This window comes from Sardina pilchardus, chromosome 11 (genome assembly GCF_963854185.1).
Source record: "Sardina pilchardus chromosome 11, fSarPil1.1, whole genome shotgun sequence".
NCBI classification, from domain to species: domain Eukaryota; kingdom Metazoa; phylum Chordata; class Actinopteri; order Clupeiformes; family Clupeidae; genus Sardina; species Sardina pilchardus.
This window is the reverse complement of record NC_085004.1, coordinates 262,501-282,500: the sequence shown is the minus strand read 5'-3', so window position 1 is coordinate 282,500 and position 20,000 is coordinate 262,501. Positions and strand designations below refer to the sequence as shown.

Sequence of the window (20,000 nt, the reverse complement as noted above, 5' to 3'; positions counted from 1 at the left end):
TGTGTGTGTGTGTGTGTGTGTGTGTGTGTGTGTGTGTGTGTGTGTGTGTGTGTGCGTGCGTGCGTGCGTGCGTGCGTGCGTGCGTGCGTGCGTGCGTGCGTGCGTGCGTGCGTGCGTGCGTGCGTGCGTGTGTGTGTGTGTGTGTGTTTACCTTGTCCAAAATTAGCACCGTGTGTCCCTCTGGCTCCGCCCGCTTCTGTAGTTTGGCCGCCGCCTTCTGGAGAGTTAGCCCCGCCTCCTGGTCAAGCCCCGCCCCCTCAGCCAGGCTCTGCAGGTCAGAGTGGGAGAGCAGAGGAGCAGCCGAGAGTACCACCTGCAACACACACACACACACACACACACACACACACACACACACACACACACACACACACACACACACACACACACACACACACACACACACACACACACACACACACACACACACACACACACACACACTCCGATTTAAATAACACATACACAAACAAGATCATGCACACAGTATGACACAGACACACAGACACACACACACACAGTTAAGACACAGATGCACACACTCACCTGCAGCAACACACACGCACACGGTTAAGACACAGGTGCACACACTCACCTGCAGCAACACACACGCACACGGTTAAGACACAGGTGCACACACTCACCTGCAGCAACACACACGCACACGGTTAAGACACAGGTGCACACACTCATCTGCAGCAACACACACACACACGCGGTTAAGACACAGGTGCACACACTCATCTGCAGCAACACACACACACACACACACGGTTAAGACACAGGTGCACACACTCATCTGCAGCAACACACACACACACACACACGGTTAAGACACAGGTGCACACACTCATCTGCAGCAACACACACACACACACACACGGTTAAGACACAGGTGCACACACTCACCTGCAGCAACACACACACACACACACACACACGCGGTTAAGACACAGGTGCACACACTCACCTGCAGCAACACACACACACACACACACACACGCGGTTAAGACACAGGTGCACACACTCATCTGCAGCAACACACACACACACACACACGGTTAAGACACAGGTGCACACACTCACCTGCAGCAACACACACACACACACACACACACGCGGTTAAGACACAGGTGCACACACTCACCTGCAGCAACACACACACACACACACACACGGTTAAGACACAGGTGCACACACTCACCTGCAGCAACACACACACACACGCACACGGTTAAGACACAGGTGCACACACTCATCTGCAGCAACACACACACACACGCGGTTAAGACACAGGTGCACACACTCACCTGCAGCAGGTGTGTTGTGAGGGAGCAGGAGGGGGGGCGGGGCATCTGGGCCAGCTGCTCTGGGAGGGCGGAGTCTGCAGTCAGGGGGAGGAGCAAGCATAGCCACACCCCCAAACACTCCTGCATGCGCTCCAGCAGCCTCTGAAGAGAAGAGAGAAATCACGCAACGTTCACACACCATACACACACACACACACACACCCCCCCAGACACTCCTGCATGTGTCCGTGTGTGTGTGGAGTGTTTCCCTGTGTGTGTGTCTCCGTGTACGTGCGGTGTCCGTGTGCAGTGTTTCCCTGTGTGTATGTCCATGTGTGTGTCCGTGTGCAGTGTTTCCCCGTGAGTATGTCCATGTGTGTGTCCGTGTGCGACGTCTTCACTTGATTACGTTAGGCTACAACTACATTAACTAGCTGAACAACACAAGAGACACTTCGGCATAATTCCATGTGCTGAAATGTAGCCTACAATATTTAAACTAATATTTAAACGAGGCTGTTTCTGAAATGTAGCAATATTTAAACTAGGCTATGTGCTGAAATGTAGCAATATTTAAACTAGGCTGTTTCTGAAATGTAGCCTACGATATTTAAACTAGGCTATTTCTGAAATGTAGCCTACAATTTTAAACTAGGCTGTTTCTGAAATGTAGCCTACAATATTTAAACTAGGCTATGTGCTGAAATGTAGCCTACAATATTTAAACGAGGCTGTTTCTGAAATGTAGCCTACAATATTTAAACTAGGCTGTTTCTGAATTGTGAAACAAATGCTTTGTGGTTGTGAACTTATTGCTTGACAGCCCCTAGCACCTCTGCTGGAAAAATTTCTAGGGGAAACACTGCGTGTGTACTTATCCGTGTGTGTGTGTGTGTGTGTGTGTGTGTGTGTGTCCGCGTGTGTTTTCTTATCGGAGTATGTATGTCGTGTGTGTCCGTCCGTGTGTGTACTTATCCGTGTGTGTGTCCGTCCGTGTGTGTTCGTCCGTGTGTGTGTCCGTGTGTGTGTATGTCCGTGTGTGTGTATGTCAATGTGTGTGTGCATATGTCCGTGTATGTGTGTGTATGTCCCTGTGTGTGTGTGTGTGTGTATGTCCGTGCGTTTGTGTCCGTGTGTCCATGTGTGTGTCCGTGTGTGTGTGTGTGTGTATGTGTGTGTATGTATGTCCATGTGTGTGTGTGTGTCTGTGTGTGTGTGTGTGTACTTATCCGTGTGCGTCTATGTCCGTGTGTGTTAGGGCTGTCAATCTTCCTCTATTATCCCATTCGAATTTCATTCACTATTTTTTTTTTACAATTTGAATTATATTCCATTATTTAATGGTCGATTTTGACTTATTAATATTTATTATTTGTCTATCTACTCACACTGTAAAAACTGGCTTATGAATTGCCACTGCCACTATGACATAGTAGTTGACTTGTTTTATGTGATAGCTGTCTTGCTAAGTAAATTATAGCCCTTTTCAGACTGAGAAACGTTACATTCGCGTTACAGAAATAACGGGCTCAGGGGGATTTTAGTGTGTGTGTATATCCGTCCGTGTGTGTGTCCGTCCGTGTGTGTGTCCGTCCGTGTGTGTGTGTGTGTGTGAGCGCGTGTACCTGCATGCGTGAGTCTAGGCTCCGCCTTCCCTCCCACCACTGGTTCTTCTCTGAGACGCCGTTGAGTTGCTTCTGCTGCTCCAGCACAGCCTCCAACTCAGCCACACACACACTCACAGAGTGCTGCACGCACACACACACACACACACACACGCACGCATACATACACACACGCATACACACACACACAAACACGTCATTGCAGAAACATTATTTGTGAGAAAACCAGATAGAATAAAACTGTGTAGCCTACTATACAGCAAAAGTAATTTAATCCGTCATCCAGATCAAATGTAAAGTCTGACCAACAACTCCAGACATTTGGCACGACACCACCGTTTGAGTTACATCGATTGAGTTAAATGATTAATATGAGCTGGTATAATATATGATTAATATGGGCTGGTATAATATGATTAATATGGGCTGGTATAATATCATATGATTAATATGGGCTGGTATAATATATGATTAATATGGGCTGGTATAATATGATATGATTAATATGGGCTGGTATAATATGATTAATATGGGCTGGTATAATATAATATGATTAATATGGGCTGGTATATTATAATATGATTAATATGGGCTGGTATAATATGATTAATATGGGCTGGTATAATATGATGATTAATATGGGCTGGTATAATATGATTCATATGAGCTGGTATAATATGATGATTAATATGGGCTGGTATAATATGATTAATATGGGCTGGTATAATATGATGATTAATATGGGCTGGTATATTATAATATGATTAATATGGGCTGGTATAATATGATTAATATGGGCTGGTATAATATGATTAATATGGGCTGGTATATTATGATATGATTAATATGGGCTGGTATAATATAATGTGATTAATATGGGCTGGTATAATATGATTAATATGGGCTGGTATAATATGATGATTAATATGGGCTGGTATAATATAATGTGATTAATATGGGCTGGTATAATATGATTAATATGGGCTGGTATAATATGATGATTAATATGGGCTGGTATAATATGATATGATTAATATGGGCTGGTATAATATGATTAATATGGGCTGGTATATTATAATATGATTAATATGGGCTGGTATAATATAATATGATTAATATGGGCTGGTATAATATGATATGATTAATATGGGCTGGTATAATATGATGATTAATATGGGCTGGTATAATATGATATGATTAATATGGGCCGGTATAATATAATATGATTAATATGGGCTGGTATATGATGATTAATATGGGCTGGTATAATATGATTAATATGGGCTGGTATAATATGATGATTAATATGGGCTGGTATAATATAATATGATTAATATGGGCTGGTATAATATGATTAATATGGGCTGGTATAATATGATTAATATGGGCTGGTATAATATGATATGATTAATATGGGCTGGTATAATATGATGATTAATATGGGCTGGTATAATATGATTAATATGGGCTGGTATAATATGATTAATATGGGCTGGTATAATATAATATGATTAATATGGGCTGGTATATTATAATATGATTAATATGAGCTGGTATAATATGATTAATATGGGCTGGTATAATATAATATGATTAATATGGGCTGGTATAATATGATATGATTAATATGGGCTGGTATAATATGATTAATATGGGCTGGTATAATATGATGATTAATATTGGCTGGTATAATATAATGTGATTAATATGGGCTGGTATAATATAATATGATTAATATGGGCTGGTATAATATAATGTGATTAATATGGGCTGGTATAATATGATGATTAATATGGGCTGGTATAATATGATATGATTAATATGGGCCGGTATAATATGATATGATTAATATGGGCTGGTATAATATGATATGATTAATATGGGCTGGTATAATATGATTAATATGGGCTGGTATAATATGATTAATATGGGCTGGTATAATATGATGATTAATATGGGCTGGTATAATATGATTAATATGGGCTGGTATAATATGATGATTAATATGGGCTGGTATAATATGATATGATTAATATGGGCTGGTATAATATGATTAATATGGGCTGGTATAATATGATTAATATGGGCTGGTATAATATGATATGATTAATATGGGCTGGTATATTATAATATGATTAATATGGGCTGGTATAATATAATATGATTAATATGGGCTGGTATATTATAATATGATTAATATGGGCTGGTATAATATGATGATTAATATGGGCTGGTATAATATGATATGATTAATATGGGCTGGTATAATATGATGATTAATATGGGCTGGTATAATATATGATATGATTAATATGGGCTGGTATAATATGATTAATATGGGCTGGTATAATATGATTAATATGGGCTGGTATAATATGATATGATTAATATGGGCTGGTATAATATGATGATTAATATGGGCTGGTATATTATAATATGATTAATATGAGCTGGTATAATATGATTAATATGGGCTGGTATAATATGGTATGATTAATATGGGCTGGTATAATATAATATAATATATAATATGATTAAATCCACAAATATTGAAAATAGTTTACTGGTCTGGCTGTGATTGGCCCGTGGAGATGATGCGTACGCACGACCCTACCTGTGATTGGACCGTGGGGATGATGGCGTACGCACGACCCTACCTGTGATTGGCCCGTGGAGATGATGCGTACGCACGACCCTACCTGTGATTGGCCCGTGGGGATGACCATACCTGTGATTGGCCCGTTGGGATGCGTATGGTTATGGGGGAGGAGTCTCTCTCCAGACGAGTCAGCAGAAGGGTGTCAATCATGCCAGGCCACGCCTCCACCACCGACAACATGCACACAGTCACACCTGCAGACAGAAACACACACACCCTTAATTACATACACACACACACACACTCACACACACACACACACACACACACACACACACACACACACACCTGCAGAGAGAAACACACACACACACACACCCTTAAATACACACACACACACACACCTTTAAATACACACACACCTGCAGAGACACACACACACACCTGCAGAGAGAACACAATAACAATCACACATAATCACACCTGCAAAGAGAAACACCCTTAATTACACACACACACACATACACACACACACACACACACACACACACACACACAAAGACAGACACACAATCACACCTGAGTCGGCGAGCAGAGATGTCTTTGGTTGTTACAGGTGGGCTACCTGTGAAGAACCCCAATCTCTAGCTATGGTGAAGCGTACGTGATGATGTGGGTACACCATGCCAATGTCTAGCTATGGTGAAGGGTGTGTGATGATGTGGGTACACCATGCCAATCTCTAGCTATGGTGAAGGGTGTGTGATGATGTGGGTACCCCATGCCAATCTCTAGCTATGGTGAAGGGTGTGTGATGATGTGGGTACACCATGCCAATCTCTAGCTATGGTGAAGGGTATGTGATGATGTGGGTACCCCATGCCAATCTCTAGCTATGGTGAAGGGTATGTGATGATGTGGGTACCCCATGCCAATCTCTAGCTATGGTGAAGGGTATGTGATGATGTGGGTACCCCATGCCAATCTCTAGCTATGGTGAAGGGTATGTGATGATGTGGGTACACCATGCCAATCTTAAGCTAGGGTGAAGGGTGTGTGATGATGTGGGGCTATTTTAATTCCAAAGGCCAAGGGAACTTGATCAGGATGCACAGAACCCTGGACCATGAATAACTGGCCTTTACTACACGGCTCTTCACAATGCAAGTGGAACGCTCCGTTGGCTTGAATGGCATTTCCCAAAGTTCTACCGGTCATTATTTTCTGATAGAGGGCCTCTGTTGCCATTGACAGTGGTCATTATTTTATCAGAGTTTGCACTTCTAATTCAGGTCTTTCATATCACTCCGCAATGGAATTTCGTTGAAAGTGAAAGAATTTGAAACTGTCAAGTACTATCTGTGTGACGGATAATCGGATGTGATCGGATAAAACACTTCCAGCACTGGCCAAGGCAGGTCTAGCATAGACATATACATACATATACTGTACATATATATATATATATCTATGAGGTCTAGCATAGACATATACATACATATACTGTACATATCTATGAGGTCTAGCATAGACATATACATACATATACTGTACATATATATATATATCTATGAGGTCCAGCATAGACATATATACTGTACATATATATATATATCTATGAGGTCTAGCATAGACATATACATACATATACTGTACATATCTATGAGGTCTAGCATAGACATATACATACATATACTGTACATATATATATATATCTATGAGGTCTAGCCTTGCGAGCGCGCCAACCCAAACACTGTGACCTTGCAAAAACAGGCCAATTATGAAAAATTGAGTGTGACGGATAATTTGTTCACTTCACACAAAAATATGTTGGAATGAGATGGCTAACTGTAGTAGCGTTTAGTCCACTGTCTATAATAGCCTAATTCATAGGCTCTAGGTTTTTTTTAACCGACAAGCGACAACTTTGATCGGTGAAGGTTGATACGGTCAACCATCGGTCAAACGGTCATCGGTTACCATCCCTAGTCAGCCCGATAATGAGCAGCATTCTATACATTATCCCTTACTTAAAAAACCTGAACCAGACAACACACACACACACGTAACATTACCAGACAACATAAACAGTGGCAGAGTGAGTGTGTGTGTGTGTATTCACCTTTTGGGAGGTCCTGTAGTTGCTGGCTGAACTGGAGTGTGTGTGTGTGTGTGTGTGTGTGTGTGTGTGTGTGTGTGTGTGTGTGTGTGTGTGCACCTTTTGGGAGGTCCTGCAGTGCTTGGGGGAGAGCGCAGGGCTCTGCGGTGGGGAAGGAGAAGATCTGCTGCATCCTGAGGAGCTTCTGCGTCTCCTTCTGCGTCTCCTTCTGCGCCTCCTCCAGACTCAGAGCTCCCAGAGCATCCGCCACGTCTGGCTGGCACTTCCTCCACTTCCTGTGAACACACACTGCCGGGGTGAGGACGGACGGACACACACACACACACACACACACACTGCAGGGCTGAGGACACACACACACACACACACACTGCAGGGCTGAGGACACACACACACTGCAGGGGTGAAGACGCAGTGTCATGGGTCGACTGCAACTACAAAAAAGCCGCCATCTTTTGCCCATCTATGGAATGCTGCTATCTTTATCTATTGCCCATATATGGAGTGCTGCTATCTATTGCCCATATATGGAGTGCTGCTATCTTTACCTATTGCCCATATATGGAGTGCTGCTATCTATTGCTCATATATGGAGTGCTGCTATCTTTATCTATTGCCCATATATGGAGTGCTGCTATCTTTATCTATTGCCCATATATGGAGTGCTGCTATCTATTGCTCATATATGGAGTGCTGCTATCTATTGCCCATATATGGAGTGCTGCTATCTTTATCTATTGCCCATATATGGAGTGCTGCTATCTATTGCTCATATATGGAGTGCTGCTATCTATTGCCCATATATGGAGTGCTGCTATCTTTATCTATTGCCCATATATGGAGTGCTGCTATCTATTGCCCATATATGGAGTGCTGCTATCTATTGCCCATATATGGAGTGCTGCTATCTTTACCTATTGCCCATATATGGAGTGCTGCTATCTATTGCTCATATATGGAGTGCTGCTATCTTTATCTATTGCCCATATATGGAGTGCTGCTATCTATTGCTCATATATGGAGTGCTGCTATCTATTGCCCATATATGGAGTGCTGCTATCTATTGCTCATATGTGACGTTCCACGGCAAACCCAGTCGCTTGTCGCAACAGGCGTTTCTGAGAAAAATGGCCATTTATGTCACTTGTGCTAAAATCGTGGATTTTTTTTTGTAAGTGTTTTGAAACAGTGGGAGGTCTACACTGTACGGCCGTGAATACATTTCGCCGAAAAACTGACCTTTTGTAGTCTAAAAACGTGAGTTTGTTGAGGTGAGAAAGTTAGAGGAAGCAGGAAGTTAGAGGCGTCTCGTTTTGGCCGCTCTATTCCAATATTTACGGTAAATGCACTCATTGACAACCACCAAGTCATCGGCGTGCTGTGTCGTTGATACGAGTACCGTAAATCGTATAATAGCGGCGACCTTACAAAGCGTTCGTGAGTGTTGAGCCGACGGTTAACTTCAGAGGCAGATTTCTCCGTTTTTCTCTTGGCGTGACAGGAGGAACTCAACTCCTTTGAATGTTTATATTTCAGTAATATGACGTTCAATTCATTAGATATTGGTATCGTTTTGAAGGTTGATTATGCCCCTTCCTGAAAACGTAATAACTATGATTTTGAAAATTTGGACAATGTGACTGATTTCGCTGTGGAAGGTCACATATATGGAGTGCTGCTATCTATTGCCCATATATGGAGTGCTGCTATCTTTACCTATTGCCCATATATGGAGTGCTGCTATATTTTGCCCATATATGGAGTGCTGCTATCTTTATCTATTGCCCATATATGGAGTGCTGCTATCTTTATCTATTGCCCATATATGGAGTGCTGCTATCTATTGCCCATATATGGAGTGCTGCTATCTATTGCCCATATGGAGTGCTGCTATCTTTATCTATTGCCCATATATGGAGTGCTGCTATCTATTGCTCATATATGGAGTGCTGCTATCTATTGCCCATATATGGAGTGCTGCTATCTTTATCTATTGCCCATATATGGAGTGCTGCTATCTATTGCCCATATGGAGTGCTGCTATCTATTGCCCATATATGGAGTGCTGCTATCTTTATCTATTGCCCATATATGGAGTGCTGCTATCTATTGCCCATATATGGAGTGCTGCTATCTATTGCTCATATATGGAGTGCTGCTATCTATTGCCCATATGGAGTGCTGCTATCTTTATCTATTGCCCATATATGGAGTGCTGCTATCTATTGCCCATATATGGAGTGCTGCTATCTTTATCTATTGCTCATATATGGAGTGCTGCTATCTATTGCCCATATATGGAGTGCTGCTATCTATTGCCCATATATGGAGTGCTGCCATCTTTATCTATTGCCCATATATGGAGTGCTGCTATCTATTGCCCATATATGGAGTGCTGCTATCTTTATCTATTGCCCATATATGGAGTGCTGCTATCTATTGCTCATATATGGAGTGCTGCTATCTATTGCCCATATATGGAGTGCTGCTATCTATTGCCCATATATGGAGTGCTGCTATCTTTATCTATTGCCCATATATGGAGTGCTGCTATCTTTATCTATTGCCCATATATGGAGTGCTGCTATCTATTGCCCATATATGGAGTGCTGCTATCTATTGTCCATATATGGAGTGCTGCTATCTTTATCTATTGCCCATATATGGAGTGCTGCTATCTTTACCTATTGCCCATATATGGAGTGCTGCTATCGTGCTGCTATCTATTGCCCATATAGAGAGTGTGTTGTGTGTGTTCACTCAGGGTAGGTTCGGGTAGGTTAGGGTAGGTTCGGGAAGGTTAGGGTAGGTTAGGGTAAGTTCGGGTAGGTTAGGGTAGGTTAGGTTAGGTTAGGTTAGGTTAACTTTATTGTCCCCTCAGGGAAACTTGTCTTGCAGTCAGGTATGCGTAAGTAACACAAAAATAGACAAAAGACTCAAGAAACAAAAAAATACACAAAAGGACACAGAAGGCTCCATACCAGAAGCAAAAAAAAGTCACAAACGGATACAAGTTAAGTTACCTTGCCTTTTGGATGATTTGCTTGTCATAAAGGATAAGCAAGGGTACCTGTGGACAGCCAATCAACTTCCCAGCCACCTCCATAATTTAGCTGAGGTTGTTTTTGTCCCCAACACTGATGGCTCCATACCAGGCAACAAAATAACCTTTATACACCCATATATGGAGTGCTTCTATCTATTGCCCATATATGGAGTGTGTGTGTGTGTGTGTGTACCCATATATGTAGTGTGTGTGTGTGTGTGTTTACCCATATATGGAGTGTGTTGTGTGAGTGCTAGCCCATATATGGAGTGTGTTGTGTGTGTGTGTGTGTGCATGTTGTGCTGTGTGTGTACAGTATGTGTTCTGTGTGTGTGTGTGTGTGTGTGTGTGTGTGTGTGTGTGTGTGTGTGTGTGTGTGTGTGTGTGTGTGTGTGTGTGTGTGTGTGTGTGTGTGTGTGTGTGTGTGTGTGTGTGTGTGTGTGTGTGTGCGTGCGCGCGCGTGCGTGTGTTGTGTGTGCATGTTATGCTGTGTGTGTATGTGTTCTGTGTGTGTGTGTGTGTGTGTGTGTGTGTGCGCACGCGCGCATGTTGTGTGTGCATGCTGTGGTGTGAGTGTGTGTGCGCGTATGTGTTGTGAGTGTACATACCTCATGCGTGATGCTAGGTGGCGGGTCATGTGATGTCGTGTGGTAATGCCCAGGGCGTTTGCGTGCATCATCGCCGTGGTGAGGGGGTCCTTGTGTCCGTGTGATTGGGCGATGATGGACGAGAGGCGGGAGAAGAGGGAGGGGGGCGGGGCATGCTGCAGGAGCTGCCATGACGACCGCAGGATAGAGAGGGCGGAGTCTAGAGATACGTCTACACACACACACACACACACACACACACACAACACATACACACACACACACACACACAACACATACACAACACATACACAACACATACACAACACATACACACAGCGCACACACACACACACACACACACACACACACACACACACACACAACACATACACATACACACACACACACACACACACAACACAACACACACACACACACACACACACACAACACATACACACAGCGCACACAACACAACACACCCACACACACACACACACACAAACACACACAGGTATGTTTAATTTCTTATCCACTTCCTGAATACCAGCTGAACTTAGCACTGCCCACAACATTTGAGGAAATTCGGTCTGCACGGCCTGAAGTTCGGTCTGCACGGTCTGAAATTCGGTCTGCACGGTCTGAAATTCGGTCTGCACGGTCTGAAGTTCGGTCACACACACACACACACACACACACACACACACACACACACACACACAAAACTGGAGGATGGAGGCAGCACAGCTAGTATAGAGAGTTATTCCGGATGAGCAATTACAAAGTAGACAATTGTCAGAACGCTACAGCTGTTTAATGGCAGACGTTGACGGTACGCTAGAACAAAACTGAAGGTAACTTAGCCTTTATATGGCTAAATATATATATATATATATACAGGGCCGGTTCTCCCTATACGCACACTACGCAAGTTGCGTCGGGCCCCGCAAGTTAATGAAGGCCCCCTTCCCCGTCTCCCCTTGAGTCAAGCGACAGGTAGCCTACTGTACAGTTTTATAGCGACAATTATCATGAAACCGAATTACAAACAGAGGAAGAAACGTCACAAGAATGAACAGCGGGAACAGCAGTCGGGTAAACTTGTGTTCGTTCCTCGGTTTAATGTCAACAAATAATCTGCAGTAGCCTAAATTGATCCATTTGTTTGCATCTCTCATGCGCGTCTTGCTGCCTAACAGGGCAGTGAATCCCCTGATCTGTCTGTGGCTTGCTTGCCAGCCTTTCCCAGTCAGAGGAGTCTACTTTGCAAAAGTTGTGAAATATAACCACAATTTGCGTTTTTTGAATGCCGCGGCGACTGGCTACATTTTGAAATAAATAAATAAATTAGATAAGCACTCCGAGAGCGCAGACCTCCGCCTAAGTGCGCATCACTCCCAAAATGTATTCCTTCCTTGAGTCATTTCAGACCTTTCCTGAATTCGAAATCCTTCCATAACTTTTGGAGTTATCTTGCTGAGGTAGCCTAATAATAGCCTCATAGCCTACTAACCATATGTTCATAATAGCCCTAACGTGTGTGCTCGAGATGAAAGTAGGCTACCCTAATCGGCGATTTCACTCTTCCCATACATTTTTTAAAACAAGTAAATGGTTTTACAATATCAGTCAAGCTTTCTTTGGTTTAGATACTTTCTTAACCTGCAAAATGGAAAGTAGCCTAATGGATTAACTTTGATTTTCTGTTCTGCAAACTGGACAATATGCACATAGTGAATTAGGCCTAGGGCCTATATGAAGTATTAACATGAATGTTTAAATAGTCTACGTTTGATATTGAAGGGAATCAGGGGAAGCCAGTCCAGACAGACACAGGTCAGCCTCATTGAGTAGGCTACTAGCACAATCAAGCAGCCCAGACCCTAAAACTGCTTTTATAGCTGTGAAGGTGATTCAATCACATACAATTATTTTTCTTTCAATTATGTGTACAATTATTTTCTTTCTCCTAGTTCTTTATGGGGAAAACACTATATTTGGTAACTATTGTAGACAAAATGGGGTGGGATGATTGAATTGGGAACACTGAGGTATCAGGTGCGACTTTAAAAAAAATGGTTACCTTTTGGCCCATAGAGAACAGGTAGGAGGGCCCCTTAGCAGGATTTTGGAGGGCTGAACCGGCACTGTATATATATGGCCTTTATATGGCTAAATATATATATATAATATATATGGCCTTTATATGGTTAAAGCTTGAACTTACATGATGTTGCGGCGGTGTAGCCTAATATCAGTGTTTAGTTTCCTTATTCTTGACACCTAAGCTTGAGAGATGTTTTTATCCATATGCGTCGGCCACTATAGGTCATAGCGAGTCATTAACTCATTGGCTGCCAGCGATTTTCAGTGCAGAGCGCTCCATACTGCCAGACGTTTTACAGCATTTTGACTGTTTTTCCAAGATTCACCGAACGGTGAGCTTTATGACTATGTAAACACCGAAGGTACCAAATGAAAGAGTAGACTCTCTTCTTTCACCAGGAAAAAACGGCTTGTTTCTATCGTTTTCCGTTCTTTAGTAATCGTCAGTAGAACATGGGTTAGTTTTGCTAAAAACACCTGTTTTTGACCAAAACATGGAGAAAACGATCTTTTTGTGAAAATCAACTTTTTAACGTTAGCGTTTCAGTAGTATGTCAACCACGATTGCACTGTTATCTCGTCAGTCTCGTCAAGGTTGCTAGGGACTCTGATGGTCGCTAAAGACTCTGAACAGGATGCTAGACTTAGCAAGCTAGCACTAGCAAGGTTGTTGTTAGTCTATATCGCAATATCCAATGTAAATGGATCATACCGTTCACGTGTTTTCCATCCTTGATGTAAGAAGTAAGCATATTTATTCCCTGCATCGCGTGCAAACTAGATCCACTGTGGTCGATCTTCAGTGTGTTTGCTAGTTGTCTCTGCATGACTTGTGCACTCTAGGCAGATACTAATGATCCAAATGGCACTGTTGCCATCTAGAGGTTCGGATCGCTAGTGCAGTCTGTTTACAAGCCTGAAACTCTGCCAGATCGTTCCCAAGCCCACCCAGGAGCCCTCCCCATTGAAAACGGCAATTGACGTCTATAGACGTCAATGGCAGTCAACGTATGTGTCTAAATTGACGTTTAAAGACGTCAATGGCAGTTAATGAGTTAATTATCAGTGATTACTGCAATTCACAAAGTTTTGCGAATGTTTAGTAAAATGTAATTTAGTAAAATAATAATTTTGTAATGTACAGTATGTGATGTAAATTTATATTTCATATCAAGAGGGACTCCATAAAGTTTTCCTCCACATGAACATTTTTCCATATGCTGCTGCGCGCTCCTGCTGATGAAAGAAGTAGGGTGTGTGCGCGCACTGTGCACTCTTCCATATATATCCCCAAGTATCAAGCGCTCATAAAATAGCCTTTCAACTATGTGTGAATGACTTCCGACTAGGTTTTTCCTGGTCAGTGGCGCACTTACTTTCTGCATCCATATACTAGCGACTGGCGAGCTTTCCGCCGGACCACACCTCTTCTCTTCACTGACACGCCCGTTAGGGCGCGATATCATCTCCTATCTAGAGAACGTACATTTGCGCAGGAAAAATGAAGGATACGCTCGCAGAGAATAGTAATGATGGGTTGCGATAGGTCGCGAAAGCTCACTGCGCCGTCTGCATGATAGGGCCCATAGTGTTCTCCGTGTCGGCACTTATTTTGCAGATAATGACTAGCCATTCCCATGTGCGGGTGTGTGTATACCTACCTATTCCGTTATAAATGTGTGTGAGGGGCTCAACAGCCGTCCTGATGTCCATCGCGGAGCCACACCCCATTTCTGTGCCGAGGTCTCGCCGTAGGATCTCACACTCATCTAGACCGTCCACAGCATCTCCTAAGGAAGGACACACACACACACACACACACACGGAGTATGGGACGTAATGAGATCCAGCACATGTATCAAAAGTCTGGGGGGGATAATATAACACGCACACACACCAACGCACACACACACACACACACACACCAACGCACACACACACACACACCTGTGTCAGTGTCGGAGAGCTGGAGGAGCTCCAGGCTCTGGTCTCCTTTCAGGTCCTCTTCATCGCTGTTGGTGCGCAAGGTCTCCACCTCTTCGCAGTGGGCGGAGTCTTTCTTGGGACGGCCCCTTCTCGGGCGCTGTTGAGTCAGAGCCACTCCCTCTTGAGGCGCAGCAGCTGATTGGCTCTTCCCGCGGGTTGTTCTCTGGGTGGGAGGGGCTTTCTGATTGGTGGGGGCTTTCTGAGGGGGGCGGGACTTCCTGGACGTTTGTGGCGATTGCTTCTTCACCTCAGCAACAGGGGGCGCCACAGAGTCCGAATCACTCTCATCGCTGAAGACCACCTACACACACAGACACACACACAGTCAGAATTACTCATCAATAAAGACCACCTACACACACACACACAGTCAGAATTACTCATCAATAAAGACCACCTACACACACACACAGTCAGAATTACTCATCAATAAAGACCACCTACACACACACACACACAGTCAGAATTACTCATCAATAAAGACCACCTACACACACAGACACACACACAGTCAGAATTACTCATCAATAAAGACCACCTACACACACACACACACACAGTCAGAATTACTCATCAATAAAGACCACCTACACACACAGACACACACACAGTCAGAATTACTCATCAATAAAGACCACCTACACACACAGACACACACACAGTCAGAATTACTCATCAATAAAGACCACCTACACACACAGACACACACACACAGTCAGAATTACTCATCAATAAAGACCACCTAATCACACACACACAGAGTCCGAATCACTCTCATCGCTAAAGACCACCTACACACACAGACACACACACAGTCAGAATTACTCATCGCTAAAGACCACCTACACACACACAGTCAGAATTACTCATCAATAAAGACCACCTACACACACAGACACACACACAGTCAGAATTACTCATCAATAAAGACCACCTACACACACAGACACACACACAGTCAGAATTACTCATCAATAAAGACCACCTACACACACACACACAGTCAGAATTACTCATCAATAAAGACCACCTACACACACACACAGTCAGAATTACTCATCAATAAAGACCACCTACACACACACACACACAGTCAGAATTACTCATCAATAAAGACCACCTACACACACAGACACACACACAGTCAGAATTACTCATCAATAAAGACCACCTACACACACACACACACACAGTCAGAATTACTCATCAATAAAGACCACCTACACACACAGACACACACACAGTCAGAATTACTCATCAATAAAGACCACCTACACACACAGACACACACACAGTCAGAATTACTCATCAATAAAGACCACCTACACACACAGACACACACACACAGTCAGAATTACTCATCAATAAAGACCACCTAATCACACACACACAGAGTCCGAATCACTCTCATCGCTAAAGACCACCTACACACACAGACACACACACAGTCAGAATTACTCATCGCTAAAGACCACCTACACACACACAGTCAGAATTACTCATCAATAAAGACCACCTACACACACAGACACACACACAGTCAGAATTACTCATCAATAAAGACCACCTACACACACAGACACACACACAGTCAGAATTACTCATCAATAAAGACCACCTACACACACACAGTCAGAATTACTCATCGCTAAATCGCGCAAACACACACACCTCATAGTCAGAACCATTCTCATCGCTAAAGACGACCTCACACACACACCTCATAGTCAGAACCACTCTCATTTCTGAAGACCACCTAATCACACACACACAGTCAGAATCATTGTCATCGCTAAAGACCACCTACACACACACCTCATAGTCAGAACCACTCTCATCGCTAAAGACCACCTACACACACACACACAGTCAGAATCATTGTCATCGCTAAAGACCACCTACACACACACACACACACACACCCCTCATAGTCAGAACCACTCTCATCGCTAAAGACCACCTACACACACACACCCCTCACAGTCAGAACCACTCTCATCGCTAAAGACCACCTACACACACACACACCTCATAGTCAGAACCACTCATCGCTAAAGACCACCTACACACACACACACACACACACACACCCCTCACAGTCAGAACCACACAAACCCCTCACAGTCAGAACCACACACACACCCCTCGGTCATCAGTACCCATTCTGCTTGTCTTATCGGCTGCCTTTGACACGGTAAATCACTGAATCCTTCTCTCTATACACTCAAAGATGGCCCTCTCTGGCTCTGCTCTCCTGGTTTGATTCCTACCTCACAGGACGCTCGTTTAAAGGGATATCCAGCTCATTTTCCACTTCCCCTTGAGCAAAACAATTGATATTTACCTTTTTCCTGTTCATCCAGCCGTTCTGTGAGTCTGGTGATACAACTTTTAGCTTCAGCCTAGCATAGATCATTGAATCGGTTTAGACCATTAGAATCTCGCTTGCTAGCCTCATGTTTAAAGGTGATTTCCGGTTATTTTCCCATTTAAAACTTGTCTCCTCTGAAGTTAGAAAGTGCAATAAGACAAACTGAAAATGAAACCTGGCGATTTTTTAGGCTTTGACATGGAACTACACTCTCATCTGACGTAATAATCAAGACAAGTTGCAAACATACCATGGGCGCAGTGATCGTGGTTCGGTTGGTCTATATATATTTTTTTCAAGATTCAAAGTAAAAAAAAAAAAGAACTTCGTTACAGTCTCCCACCTACTTGAATGCCCTCATACAGGCCCATGCTAACATGCTAACACAGGCCCATGCTAACACCGCTGCCCTCATACAGGCACGTGCTAACATGCTAACACAGGCCCATGCTAACACCGCTGCCCTCATACAGGCACGTGCTAACATGCTAACACCGCTGCCCTCATACAGGCCCATGCTAACATGCTAACACAGGCCCATGCTAACATGCTAACACCGCTGCCCTCATACAGGCACGCGCTAACATGCTAACACAGGCCCATGCTAACACCGCTGCCCTCATACAGGCACGTGCTAACATGCTAACACCGCTGCCTTCATACAGGCACGTGCTAACATGCTAACACCGCTGCCCTCATACAGGCACGCGCTAACATGCTAACACAGGCCCATGCTAACACCGCTGCCCTCATAAAGGCACGTGCTAACATGCTAACACAAGCCCATGCTAACACCGCTGCCCTCATACAGGCACGTGCTAACACAGGCACATGCTACCACCAGACAAACATCTAGCTCTGCCAACGGCACGCTCAGGCCATAGACCTAAAAGAAATGGACAAACAGACTCCGTCGTTCTCAATGAGAGGGGGCTGAAACAAAAATTCGTTTCCTGTTCATCGTACTGCGCAGACTCAAACTCATTTTGTGACTGTAACTCGTCTGATAGATCGAAAACCTCTGAAATTGTTAACGTTTGTTTTTTAATATTATTATTATGTGTACTTGCCTCTAGGTAATGCTTTACCATATCAAACAGTAGGCTACCGTAGGCTACACGCATTTTCACTGATCTTGCGAATGACTCTCCGTCATGGTTTTCGTGCAGGCTCACTCAGCTTCTTATCCAAACATTACGGGCGAACGTTAGCTTCCCTACAACAGGCATGCTAAAATACTTCTTTACGGGAAACCAACGTAATATACGGGGAAGAAGTGAATTAATTTTGCCTTCGATACCCTATATAGAATACACAGAAGCTATAAGGGAGACAAAGGGCACATGTTACATGGAGTTATGGGATCGCAAAAAAATCTGAAATCTATGGCCGTCCAAGGGAGTTAGCAGAGTGTTGATCACCAGCTCATTTCGTGTTTCTACTTCCGGGAATATGCCTGCCCCCTTGGCTCAGGCCAATCCAAACTCTTTTCAGCTGTTGTTCCTCGTTGGTGGAACGCACTACCAGTTCCTATTAGAGCAGGGACATCCCTCTCCATCTTCAAAAAACTTCTGAAGACCCAGCTCATCAGACAATGTCCTCTCATAGCACTACTTACAACTAGTCTTGCTGATCCTTGACATCAACGTCAACGAATCTCCAAAGAATGGCAACAGCACTGGGTGTTTGAGAAGGATCACCATCACTGGTTTGCCAAATTAGACTCTGGTTAAGTCTATCTGTTAAGAACAGACCTATTTCTGTCTTTTAATTATTCCACCTAAGTCTTTTATATTTTCCTGTTAATTATTCTTTATTTACCTCCGCCAAGGAGGTTATGTTTTCATCGGGGACCGGCCGGTTCTGCCGCAACAGTCTTGATTTGCGCTCCTACAAACATTAATGTCCACGGAGATTCAACTCGTTCCCCTCTCAAAGCCGCCGCAGGCCTCAAATGCACAAACCAACAAACACAAAGTCAGCTGGCTCACCAATACCGACATTTTACTCCTGAACATGAAAGTAATCCAAAGCAGTCATATCTTTTTCTGAAACGCCCTAGCACCCATTTTAATTACCCTAGCCACCACCTCTACAATGTCAACCTAGCAACCTCAATAGCAATCAACATGATTACCGTAGCAACCACATTATTGTGGATAGCAACCACCATATGTTACCTAGCAACACCCTAGCAACCATCCCAATGATCCTAGCAATGCCCTAGCAACCTTTTTAATTACAGCAACAACCTATCAACCACCTGATC

The 20,000-nt window shown here is 43.5% G+C and overlaps 1 protein-coding gene across 1 annotated transcript in view; it reads right to left on the bottom strand.

The window, feature by feature from the left end:
* espl1 (extra spindle pole bodies like 1, separase) overlaps window positions 1–20,000 on the bottom strand; it is a 52,627-nt gene that overhangs the window by 10,985 nt on the left and 21,642 nt on the right. The window contains exons 10-17 of the mRNA XM_062549650.1: window positions 15,322–15,661; window positions 15,036–15,164; window positions 11,287–11,497; window positions 7,732–7,907; window positions 5,643–5,767; window positions 2,915–3,037; window positions 1,311–1,451; window positions 152–313 (exon numbers count right to left, since the gene is read on the bottom strand). Coding sequence (XP_062405634.1) covers window positions 152–313; window positions 1,311–1,451; window positions 2,915–3,037; window positions 5,643–5,767; window positions 7,732–7,907; window positions 11,287–11,497; window positions 15,036–15,164; window positions 15,322–15,661 — 1,407 coding nt within the window. The remainder of the gene's footprint in view (window positions 1–151; window positions 314–1,310; window positions 1,452–2,914; window positions 3,038–5,642; window positions 5,768–7,731; window positions 7,908–11,286; window positions 11,498–15,035; window positions 15,165–15,321; window positions 15,662–20,000) is intronic.